This window comes from Rhinatrema bivittatum, chromosome 2 (assembly GCF_901001135.1).
Source record: "Rhinatrema bivittatum chromosome 2, aRhiBiv1.1, whole genome shotgun sequence".
Taxonomy (NCBI): domain Eukaryota; kingdom Metazoa; phylum Chordata; class Amphibia; order Gymnophiona; family Rhinatrematidae; genus Rhinatrema; species Rhinatrema bivittatum.
Window position 1 is genome coordinate 354,774,444 of NC_042616.1, and position 12,591 is coordinate 354,787,034.

At 46.2% G+C, this 12,591-nt stretch overlaps 1 protein-coding gene across 6 annotated transcripts in view; it reads right to left on the reverse strand.

The window, feature by feature from the left end:
• The window catches only part of TEX10 (testis expressed 10), a 678,603-nt gene that overhangs the window by 420,748 nt on the left and 245,264 nt on the right, over nt 1-12,591 (reverse strand). For all 6 annotated transcript variants that reach the window (XR_003854633.1, XR_003854635.1, XR_003854634.1 and 3 more), the window contains one exon: nt 3,830-4,005. Coding sequence is in view for 3 of the 6 variants with exons in the window: in XM_029589917.1 (XP_029445777.1) it covers nt 3,830-4,005 (176 nt within the window). In the remaining 3 variants the exon portion in view is untranslated. The remainder of the gene's footprint in view (nt 1-3,829; nt 4,006-12,591) is intronic.

The window sequence follows — 12,591 nt, forward strand, 5'->3', positions numbered from 1 at the left end:
CACTTGTCCGAAGTTATCTCGACCCATTGTGGTAGAATAGGGTTAAGCCTGCCCCCTATGGCTTCTTCCCTTGGATGGGTCGGCTGAATCTCATTCTTGGGTGCGGCTGGGGCCTGGACCCGAGCTGGTTCCCCTCTTGTGTTTGCTCCAAAAGGACTGGTTCCTGCCCATAGGGCGGGGCGCTTGTTAGTTATTCTTGTAAGGGTTGAAGCGCTGTGAGCTTCTGCCTCTGGTGGACCTGGGAAAGGGACGCTGGATTCTCTTCGCCTTGTCTTCCGGCAGACGAGGTAATGGGGAGTCGCCCCATTTGTTAGCCAGTTTCTCTAGTTCGCTGCCGAACAGGAGGGATCCTTTGAAGGGCATTCTCATTAGGCGTGTCTTGGAGGAGGCGTCAGCCGACCAATTTCGAGGCCAGAGTTGTCTCCTGGCTGCCACTGTGGATGACACTCCTCTGGCTGCTATGCGCACTAGATCGGAAGCCGCGTCAGTGAGAAATGATAGTGCTGATTCCATGTCTTCTCCCGGGGTGTTGTTCCTGGCTTGGGATAAACAGGAACGTGTCACCATGGTGCAGCAGGATGCAATTTGCAGGGTCATGGCTGCCACCTCAAATGCTTGTTTTAGTATGGCTTCCAAGCATCGGTCGTGTGCATCCTTAAGCGCCGCTCCTCCCTCCACTGGGATGGTAGTGCGCTTAGCGACCGCGCAAACAATGGCGTCCACTCTAGGGCACGCCAGAAGCTCCTTGGTTGCTGGGTCCAGGGGGTACATGGCCGATAAGGCTCGAACCCCTTTGAATGAGGACTCCGGCGCATTCCACTCTAGGTCAATTAGCTGTTCTGCCACCTGTAAGAGAGGAAAATGGCGAGACGTCTGTCGAAGGCCCTCCAGCAGGGGGTTCATTCTAGGTTCCCCCAGGATGCCTTGGCCCGGGATAGCGAGTTCCGATAGGCATTGGGATACAAGGTCCGGAAGCTCATCCTTTGAGAAGAAGCGTCTCATGGTTCGGTGTGGCTCTGTCCCCGAGGGAAGTTCTCCCTCCTCAAGGGGCTCGACTTCTTCCTCGGAGAAATCCGTGTCCCCGTAGGTGGGGCTTCTGGGTGGTGGGAGCCTGTGCCTAGGCCTCGAGGGTCCTGGGGCATGAGGGTCTTCTGGTGTCGCATATGGCTTGTCCGCCTGGGGTTCAGTCTGATTCTTGACAAAGGCGTGAATCCCCTTGAATAACTCTACTCAGGAGATCGATGCTGGGTCTAAGTTGAGGGGCGCCGGTTCTCTGGGGGTCCCCGTATGTGGGGTGGACTCACTGGGGCCTGCTAGGTCCGGGGTGCCCCCTGAGGAGCTAGCACTGGGCCCTGGATGGGACTGGCCCTGACCTGGATCTCCCAGGGCCTCCTCACAGTGTGCGCATAGGGCGTCTGCTTCCTCGCTCTGTGTGGCTCTGATGTGGCATGCCGGGCAGAGGCCTTGAGCTTTTATTCCTATTTCTGGAGATGCCATTTCTGTGGACGCGTAAGCTCTTATGCGCTCCATTGCGTCTGATATCTGCGCGCACGTGTGCGCCTAGCCGTAGGTGTGCGCCTTGTACTGTGCGCGTAACTTGTGCGCGTAAGGTTTTATGTGCGCCTAAGAATATGCGCACAAATAATTTTATGCGCTTAGCTTAATTTGTGCGCTCGGATCGGACGGTGGGCGGCGCGGCGAACAAGGCCAAGATGGCGACGGCGAGCATGCGGGCAATATGGCGACCTCCTTGGAGGGTCTCCACGTGGGCAGACCCTGGAACAGCCGGGGCCTGGCCCTGCTAGGGAGGATCAACCCGGTGGCACCGAATCCAAACGCCGATCTGTGCTCCTCCTCGATCTTCGGAGACCGGATTAAGTAGAAGATTTACACCTTACCTTGTCTTCGGCGCTTCCCGGTTTTGCTCCGGGCGGTCTCCGGCTGCGGGGGGAGAGGGCAAATACCTTCACCGCCGCGCTCGAGGGGATGCACCCGCTGCCTCTCAGCCACGCCCGAGATCGGGGGCTAAGTCCTCGCCACGATTCGACCGACGGACCGAGGCTGCCTCTACACCACGCCCGAGGATTCGGGGGTAAAGTCCCTGCCGCGAATCGGCCACCGGACTGAGGCTCACCTCCAAGGGACCACAGAAATCACCTCGGGAAACTCAACTGGGGGAGGGACCCGAGGGTATCACCGCAGGAGTGCGGGGCTCGTCTTCAGGTAGGTTTCTTCTTTAAATTTCGGTTTGTTCTTTAAATTTTGGTCTAACGCTCTGAGGGCGTGCAGATAGTCCCTAACTGCTATGGAGACGGAAAATACTCAGGAGCTGCACTTCCTGCAGGGGTATATGTACTAGGGGCTGACGTCAGATTGAAATCTGATCCGTCTCCAACTGCTAACAGGAGTACACTATACCCATTGGTCCTGAGTCCATCTGCTACACGCTAGGAAATATTAAAGTTAAGAGTGAGTTGAGGATGAACGGAGGAGGCCTCAGGAGGCGAGAGCTGCTGGCTGTATAGGATGAGGCACTTGGTGGCCGCACGAAGGGGCGCACAAAGGGGCCTGCCCCTCTGGCGCATGGCGCCACAGAAGAGCACCCTAATTTAAATGGCCGCGTGGGCCCGCCTCCCAGGAGTCAAGGGGACGCGGCTCCGGAGTCAGAATTGTGGCTCGGGGGTGCAGGGAGGGTCGGGGGGGGTGGCGCACAGCGTCGGCGCAGTCTTACTTTTCTTTTCCTTTTCCTTTTGGTTGGTCAGGTTGGTGGTTCCTTGGGTTTCTAGGAGAATCTCCTTTACCTTGAGCTTATATTTTTTGTCCATGCTTTTAATAGATAAAGAGAAGCACCTCATACACTATCCTCCCCTGGAACCACCATTTTGGTTCCAATGATAGTTTTTAATTGTTTGGTCAATGTTTAGTGATCCTTGATTTGGTTTTATGTTCTATGTATCCTGTTGTGAAGCAGCTGCCCTGGTCATTTGTTCACCTCTTTGGTCAGTTGCACCAGGAGAGCAGTACATAAAAGATATTCAATACATTAAATAACCAATGCTGCTACCTTCCATAGACTTCCTCCCTCTTTTCCTTTCCATGCCTGGTTGGCAGGAAGGGAACAGCACTTCTAAAATATGCTAACTTTCCTCCATCCTGCAGTTCCATTACTACATTTTGAACCATGAGGCGCTTCTACATCTAATTTAACCTGCTAGCACCCAGCAGTCATGGTTGAACTAACAGTTGAGAGTCAAGAGCATAAAGCAGAGTCAGAGCATATAAGGAGCACCCCTTCCACTAGCCAGAAGAGAAAAGTACTAAGGATCACAAAAGCAGAATCAGCGATATGGGGAAAGATCAGCTTAAAAGAACAGACACAAGATGGATGGCAGATAATGGGTTGAGGGTTAGGAAGGTGGAGACAGGCAACTGACCTTGGTTTACCAGCTCTTTGCTTGCTGATCCAAGATAGCACCTGGGCTCAAGTCTTCTGAGTCTTGTACGTCTAATATAAATACACATGGTTTCATATCTCATATGCTCTTAGTTCTTGCTCTGGAATGTAATCCTTCATCCTTGTTTAAAAAGAAACCCACACTCTCTTTTCTATTAAAAAAATCTTAATTCCATGACAAAACAAATAAAATATTTAACAATTTGATGCAATAAGTAAAATCATCTCCCTGGATAAAAAAAAGTAGGATTTTAAAAAGTACCTTTTGTCTAGCCAACTATATAAAAGGCTAGTAATGAGGCACATTCAGAAATAATTCTTTCAGTGTAAAGAAAAATGTAGGTGTCCCCTTATATAATAGAAAATTGCTCTTACCATAGATTTCACATGCAGTGGCTTGCAAACTGTGCAGTAATTCCTTGTTTGAACGAGCTGCTGCTGCATGAATGCTATCAATCAACTGGGCAGAAAGTTCAGGGTTCCTGGAGCCTAACTGAACAAGTTGTAAAGGCAAGCCAGCAAGCCATCGTGATAACACTTTACTTCTGCTTCTACAAAAAACATGAGAGCAAAATGGCACTTTTTTTGAAGTGATGAAAAAAGATGGTCTCACAAACATAACATAATAAATCTCTTTATCCTCCATTTTAGGTGTCTTATTTTGAAAATATTTAACAAACAGAATGGTATTGCAACACGAATGACTATTGTTTCTTGCCCTATTACCTTTCTTTATTTCATTTACATTTTATTGATCTTGTTTTTGTTTTGTTTTGTTATGTAGTTTTTTGTTTAGTTATTTTCTTTTAGTCTTTTATACTTGATGTTGTGAACCGTCTTGGTCAGACTTTGTCTGTGAAAGTCAGTATATAAAATGTTTTAAATAAATAAATAAATAAAAATACAATTCCTAATCTGTGAATATAAATGAATAATAATAATAAAAATAATAAAGCTTGTATTCCTCACAGCCTCCATCATTTGAAGTGAGTTATATAACATACATAAACTTAAAGACATATCATATTGCCATAAAAGATATTCATTGGATCCGTTATAGTGCATTACCTCATCATATATAATTGATAAAAATTAAGGTCCAAATGCCTATTCAAAAAGGGTATGCTTTCAGTTGTTTCTTAAAAGTCTGAAAGCATAAGATGGAACATAATAATATCTGTAATGCGTTCCATAAACTAGGGTCGGCCACAAAGAAAGCGCTTTCACACGTTTCAACTAGTTGAACAAGTTTTGTTAACAGAATATCCAGTATACTTATTTCTACATATTCATCCACAGTAAAATCACCAAAGACATTAAATTATCATCAATATCCTGAGGGCATCAACAATTCTACCTGAAGGAGAGCCAAGTATGTTTTAGTTCAGTGGTTCTCAACCTGTGACAGAGAGAGAATCTTTCCTGTGCTCTGGTGGCAACAAACCCTGCATGTTCCTTCCCCCAGCTTCATTTCCCTAACCTCCTGTTTCCTGTGCAGCACCCTCCTACCTGCTCCCAGAACAAACTGGACAGCACTGCATAAGGTACGAGGGGCTACAACAGGAAACTCACACAGCAGTAACCAAGGGCAGAGAAGAGCCTCTGCTCCCTGCTCCAGACCCTTCTCTACTGTCCACCCCCATCTTCTGCCTGGAGAACAGGGCTCTGTTATACTGTGTCTGCTCTAGCTTACAGAGGAACAGGATGGATTTCAGAGGAGGGAAGGTTCAAAGCTGGAGAGATATGGTAAGAATGTTGGGGGGAGCAAAGACAGGTGAATTTTGGAGTAGATGAAGAGATGTGAATGAGGCACAAGAAACAGATGTAATATTAGGCATTGCTCCTCCTTCCAGCTGGGGTTGTGTAGAGGACAAGAAGGAGAGAACATCTGAGTAGGAGAGAAAGAAAGGACTGGGTATAAGGGGAGGAGGAGGGAGGGAGAAAGACCATGGATAAGGGACAGGGTGATGGAGAAGGAAAAATGAATCCAGGATGCAGGGAAAGATAAAAGACCAAGTACAGAGAAGGGGGATATAATTCTTGGCAACGGGGGGAGGGAGAACAAAAAAGGGAGAAGAAATACATTATGGAAGGAGGTAGACAGAAGACCTAGGATGAAAGGAGAAGACCAGAAAACTGGGAATTAGTTGGAGAAAAAGGATCCATATTTTTGCGGGGGAGGAGGGGAATCCTAGAAGATAATGAAGAAGGAATTGGACAAGGAATGTAGAAGGAATGGGGGAAGAAAAGCAGGCAGGAAGAGAAAACAAAGAGGAGGAAAGGAAACGAGAATCATGGGATGATAGCATAACAGCTAAGGGAGAGAAAGTATAGAAAGTTTGCTTACCTGTAAACAGAAAAATGAATCACCCTTCAATAGTGGGTGACATCATCCAATGGCGCTGATACAGACCCAGTTCTTAGAGCTCAGTAAAAGTCTTACTAAGCATGTAGGGAAATTCCTACACATACACTACTCCATGAGCCTCTTTAGTCTCTTCCAGAGCTTGAGCTTTAGCTACATAGTGGATTCTCCAAGGAGGCAGATGGGTATTAAGAATGGCCGATTAATCCTTCTATTTATGTAGAAATCTGTTTACAGGTAGGCAAACTTGTTTTCTCCATCAGCAGGCAGGCATGAATCAGATAATGCGTGGGGAGCCCCGAGGCCGTTGCAAGGGTATTAGGCTGCCTAGGCAAATCTTGCGCCTTGTGCCCCCAGGGCAAAGCCCCAGCCCCAACCTCCCTGGCTCAAACACGCAAAGTAAAAATTATGCAACATTAAAGAAATATAAAACAATAATAGTAAAACCATACTAGTAAAAGCAATATTTCAAACTAGCAGACAAACAGAGTGACATCCAATAATTAATAACTCAAAAAATAAAAATGTTCCAATTCCAAAACAAAAATTGAAAAACAGAGCGCACATCAAATATTAACACACAATGATTTAAACTAACAAAACTACCTGGGAACTTTTGATTTCCAGATGCTCTGAGATTGTCACGGAGTAGCTAATGGGGTAGGGAGCAGTGGTTTTGTGCACAAACTTTCTCCTTTCCCTCATATACACTAAGTTATATATGTTTGTTTTTTCTCACACACAAACACATACAGGTTCTCCCACACATGCACTCTTCAAGATACACAAACACATATGCTCTCTCCCTCACATACACATCCATTTATTCACTCACAGGCCCCCTTCTCTCACACACATACTTAGCTTCCTTGTCTCATTCACACAAGTAACCTTACACAGGCTCCCTCCCTCTCACTAACACCATCGCTCTCGAACATACACGATCCCTCTCACTCACAAACACCCTCATACAAGCTCCCTCTCTCTAACACTCACATACAAATTTCCCTGATAGTTTCCATCTGAAGAAAATAGGATAAAACATAAGCATTGTCAAGTTAAGTGTAAAACATTGATAAGACAGGCGAAGAGAGAATTTAAAATGAAGTTGGCAATAGAGGCAAAAACTCATAATAAAAACTTTTTTAAATATATCTGAAGCAAGAATCCTGAGAGGGAGTCGACTGGACCATTAGATGACCGAGGGGATAAAGGGGCTCTTAGGGATGATAAGGCCATTGAAGAAAGACAAAATGAATTCTTTGCTTCAGTGTTTACTAAAGAGGATGTTGGGGAGATACCAGTTCCGGAGATGGTTTTCAGGGGTGATGAGTCAGACGAACTGAACGAAATCACTGTGAACCTGGAAGATGTAGTAGGCCAAATTGATAAACTAAAGAGTAGCAAATCACCTGGACTGGATGGTATGCATCTTAGGGTACTGAAGGAACTCAAAAATGAAATTTATGATCTATTAGTTAAAATTTGTAAACTATCATTAAAATCATCCATTGTACCTGAATACTGGAGGGTGGCCAATGTAACCCCAATATTTAAAAAAGGCTCCAGGGGCGATCTGGGTAATTATAGACCAGTGAGTCTGACTTCAGTGCCGGGAAAAATAGTGGAAAATATTCTCAAGATCAAAATCGTAGAGCATATAGAAAGACATGGTTTAATGGAACAGTCAACATGGATTTACCCAAGGGAAGTCTTGCCTAACAAATCTGCTTCATTTTTTTGAAGGGGTTAATAAACATGTGGATAAAAGTGAACCGGTAGATGTAGTGTATTTGGATTTTCAGAAGGCGTTTGACAAAGTCTCTCATGAGAGGCTTCTACGAAAACTAAAAAGTCATGGGATAGGAGGCGATGTCCTTTCGTGGATTACAAACTGGTTAAAAGACAGGAAACAGAGAGTAGGATTAAATGGTCAATTTTCTCAGTGGAAAAGGGTAAACAGTGGAGTGCCTCAGGGATCTGTACTTGGACCATTGCTTTTCAATATCAACCTAATAAACGAAGGTTGATCGACGTGCCGCAAATGCGCAGTAGAGAGCAGCTCTACTGCGCATGTGCGGGCAAGCACGTCGGTCTCAGCGAGTGTCAGCTGAATTTATCAACATGGCGGCGGCAGCGGCGAGCAGCGGCGAGGAGCGGCGGCGTTGTCGAGCGGCAGCGGCGAGGAGCGGCGGCGACGAGGAGGTGCGGCAGCGGCGACGAGGAGCGGCGGCGACGGCCAGTAGCGAGGGAGGAGCGAAGGAGGAGCGAGTGAGAGGGAGGGACTGAGTGAGGGAGGGAGGGACTGAGTGGGAGGGGGCGTAAGAGGGAGGGGTGAGGGAGTGAGAGAGGGAGGGGGTGGGAGGGGGCGTGAGAGGGAGGGGTGAGTGAGGGAGTGGGAAGGGGGCATGAGAGGGAGGGGTGAGGGAGGGGAGAAGGGGAGGGACTGAGGGAGAGGGAGTGAGTGAGAGGGAGGGTGAGAGAGGGAGGGGAGGGAGTGAGTGAGAGGGACTGAGGGAGGGACTGAGAGGGAGGGAGGGAGAGGGAGGAGTGAGTGTGTGAGAGGGAGGGAGGGAGAGGGAGGAGTGAGTGTGTGGGAGGGAGGTAGGGGGTGGGGAAAAGTGAGGGGAGAGAAAGAATGAAGGGGAGGTGATAGAGGGATGTGAGTAAGTGGAAGGGTAAGAAGTTGTGGAGCAGAGAAAAAGGGAGTGGAGGAGGGCTGAGGGAGAGGGGATGGGATTGAGAGAGGGTGGGGAGTGACTGAGGGAAAGGGAGAGAGGTGGGAGTGACTGAGGGAAGGGGAGGGAGGTGAGAGTGAGGGGAAGGAGGCAGTGGGAGACAGAGGGTGAGTAAGACTGAGTGTGGAGGGAAGGGGGTGAGTGAACGAGGGGAAGGGGGAGTGAGGGAGAAAAAGTGTAGAAGAGTGCTGTGTTCGAAAATGGACTGAAAAAAAAATTTAATGTAGCCCGTTTTAACGGGCTTAATGGCTTGTATCTACATAAATGATCTGGAAAGGAATACGACGAGTGAGGTTATCAAATTTGCGGATGATACAAAATTATTCAGAGTAGTTAAATCACAAGCGGATTGTGATACATTACAGGAGGACCTTGCAAGACTGGAAGATTGAGCATCCAAATGGCAGATGAAATTTAATGTGGACAAGTGCAAGGTGTTGCATATAGGGAAAAATAACCCTTGCTGTAGTTACACGATGTTAGGTTCCATATTAGAAGCTACCATCAAGGAAAATGTTCTAGGCATCACAGTGGATAATACTTTAAAATTGTCAGCTCAGTGGGCTGCAGCAGTCAAAAAAGTAAACAGAATGTTAGGAATTATTAGGAAGGGAATGGTTAATAAAACGGAAAAATGTCATAATGCCTCTATAATCGCTCCATGGTGAGACCGCACCTTGAATACTGTGTACAATTCTGGTCACCGCATCTCAAAAAAGATATAGTTGCGATGAAGGTACAGAGAAGGGCAACCAAAATGATAAAAGGGATGGAACAGCTTCCCTATGAGGAAAGGCTGAAGAGGTTAGGGCTGTTCAGCTTAGAGAAGAGACAGCTGAGGAGGGATATGATAGAGGTCTTTAAGATCATGAGAGGTCTTGAAAGAGTAGATGTGACTCGGTTATTTACACTTTCGAATAATAGAAGGACTAGGGGGCATTCCATGAAGTTAGCAAGTAGCACATTTAAGACTAATTGGAGAAATTTCTTTTTCACTCAACACACAATAAAGCTCTGCAATTTGTTGCCAGAGGATGTGGTTAGTGCAATTATTTATTTATTTAAGGTTTTTATATGCCAGCATTCATGAAACGATCACATCATGCTGGTTTACATATAAACAGGTGTGCAATAAATACATTAAAAACAAATAACGTGTCGAAGAAGAGCAGTTACAATTAACAAGGGCTATTGAACTGGGAGAGGAGGAAATAAAGATAGTTTAGTAGAGAACTAAATTATATACAAGGAGATGAAGTACAGCTGCTATGTTGGATATGTTGATGGCGAGGCGCATTAGTTTAAGTCCGGGAAAGCTTGCATAAACAGCCAAGTCTTGAGTCTCTTTCTAAAGGTTAGGAGGCAGGGCTCATTTCTGAGATCGGGAGGGATGGAGTTCCATAATGGTGGGCCAGCTGTGGAGAGGGCTCGATCTCTTAAGGTAATGTGACTAGTGGTTTTAGTAGGGGGTACATGGAGGGATCCTCTGTATGCGTCTCTAGTAGGTCTTATGGAGTTGTGTAAGCGGAGAGGAAATTGTAGGTCAATTGTGGTGTGTTGATGGATAATTTTGTACATCAAGGAGATGGATTTGTAGATGATTCTGAAGTGAATTGGTAACCAATGAAGGTCTTTTAGAATTGGGGAAATATGGTCTCTTTTCCTGGTGTTTGTTAGTAGACGGGCAGCTGCGTTTTGTACCATTTGGAGCAGTTTGGTGTTTGAGGAAGGGAGACCAAGTAGGATAGCGTTACAGTAATCTAACTTTGAGAAAATAATTGCTTGGAGGATCGTTCTGAAATCTTGGGCATGGAAGAGAGGTCTTATCCTTTTTAAAACTTGGAGTTTATGGAAGCAGTCTTTGGTCGTTCTGTTGATGGAGGCTTTGAAGTTCAACCTGTTGTCAATTATCACTCCTAGATCTCTCAATTGAGTGGTTTGTGGGTTGGTTAGATGAGAGGCGGTGAGATTGCTGTTCTCTGGAGCTATGAGTAGTAGTTCAGTCTTGGAGGAGTTTAGTACTAGATTTAGGCTATTGAGGAGACGTTTGATTTCTTGGTGGCAGGATTCCCAGTAGTCGAGGGTTTTCGAGTATGAGTCTTTGATGGGGATCAGGATCTGGATATCAGGTGCGTAGAGAAAGTGTTTTAGGTTGAGGTTGGTAAGGAGCTGGCAAAGTGGTAGAAGGTAGATGTTAAAGAGTGTCGGGGATAGAGAGGAGCCTTGTGGGACTCCTACGGATGAGTCATGGCATGGAGATTCTTTGTTCTGGATTTTGACCTTGTAACCTCTGTTGCTGAGAAACGATTTGAACCAGGATAGAGCAGAGCCAGAAATTCCTATGGCAGCTAACTGGTTGATGAGGATGGAGTGGTTGACGGTATCAAAGGCTGCCGAAAGGTCAAGAAGGACCAGCAGAAAAGATTGACCTTTGTCAAGACCCAGGATGAGGAAGTCTGTTAGGAGAGGTGGAGGACCACCGGAGAGGTTGAGGAACCCAGCTAAAATTAGTGTAGCTGGGTTCAAAAAAAGTTTGGATAAGTTCTTGGAGGAGAAGTCCATTAACTGCTATTAATCAAGTTGACTTAGGGAATAGCCACTGCTATTAAATTGCATCAGTAGCATGGGATCTTCTTAGTGTTTGGGTAATTGCAGGTTCTTGTGGCCTGGTTTGGAAACAGGATGGTGGGCTTGATAGACCCTTGGTCTGACCCTGCATGGCAATTTCTTATGTTCCCTCTCTCTCATATACACACACCTTCCTTCTGTCTCTCTCATATATACCCCCTCATAAAGACACACTCTCTCTCTTGCACACACACATCCCTTCACACACAGGTTTCCTCTCTCTCTGGCACACACCCTTACACAGGTTCCCTTTCTCTCACACACACATGCAGGCTCTCTCTCTATACCTCATACACACAGAGGCACAACTCACGACCTGCCAATTCTGCTTCTCTTGCCTGAAAAAAGGATAGGCACCACTCGCGACCCACCAAGTCTCTTCTCTCAGCCACGAATGGAATGGACTCTACTCATGGCCCGACAAGTCTGCTTCTCTCAGTTGCGAGCGCTGAGTTGGGCCGCTGAGTCTCTTTTCTCGGCCACGAGCAGGATGGTTGCAGAGTTTTTTCTCAACCACAAACAAGATAGGCTCTGCTTGCAGCCCCACGTGGCTGTTCTTTGCTGTACCCTAGGTGATGTGCCAGCCCTGGGAGTCCCAAGCTAAGGATTACGATGCAGAGCAATTACTGAACAGACAACCTGGACTCCACTCAGTGAACAGATGTCGTCTCTTCATGACATATTATCCAGACAGCAGTGGGATCTGAAGGTATGAACTGGGATCCAAGCAGTCTTGCAGATGTCTTCAATGGTAGTGAACACATGAGTCACTGTAAGTCAGCCAGAGAATAACATTGAGCTATGCAGTTTATTAGCCCAGGGGTAGGCAACTCCGGTCCTAGGATAAGCACAATGAATTATGTATGAGCTACATTTGCATGCAGTGCCTGTACCTGCATACAATAGAGGCACTGCATGCAAATATACCTCATGCATATTCTTTGTGGATATCCTGAAAAATAGACCTGTTTGTGACACTCCAAGACCAGAGTTGCCTATTCCTGTGATAGCCAACTGGACAGAGTTCATTTTGCCCTTCCCAATCTATTTGATCAAAGGAAACAAACAGTTGAGAAGCTTTACAGTGAGGATGAGGTAACATCTCAAAAAAGGTACAGAGAAGGGCAACCACAATGATAAAGGGGATGGAACAGCTCCCCTGTGAGGAAAGACTAAAGAAGTTAAGACTTTTCAGCTTGGAGAAGAGACAGCTGAGGGGGGATATGATAGAGGTGTTTAAAATCATGAGAGGTCTAGAACGGGTAGATGTGAATCGGTTATTTATTCTTTCAGATAATAGGACTAGGGGACATTCCATTAAGTTAGCATGTGGCACATTTAAAACTAATCGGAGAAAGTTTTAACTCTGGAATTTGCTGCCAGGGGATGTGGTTAGTGCAGTTAGT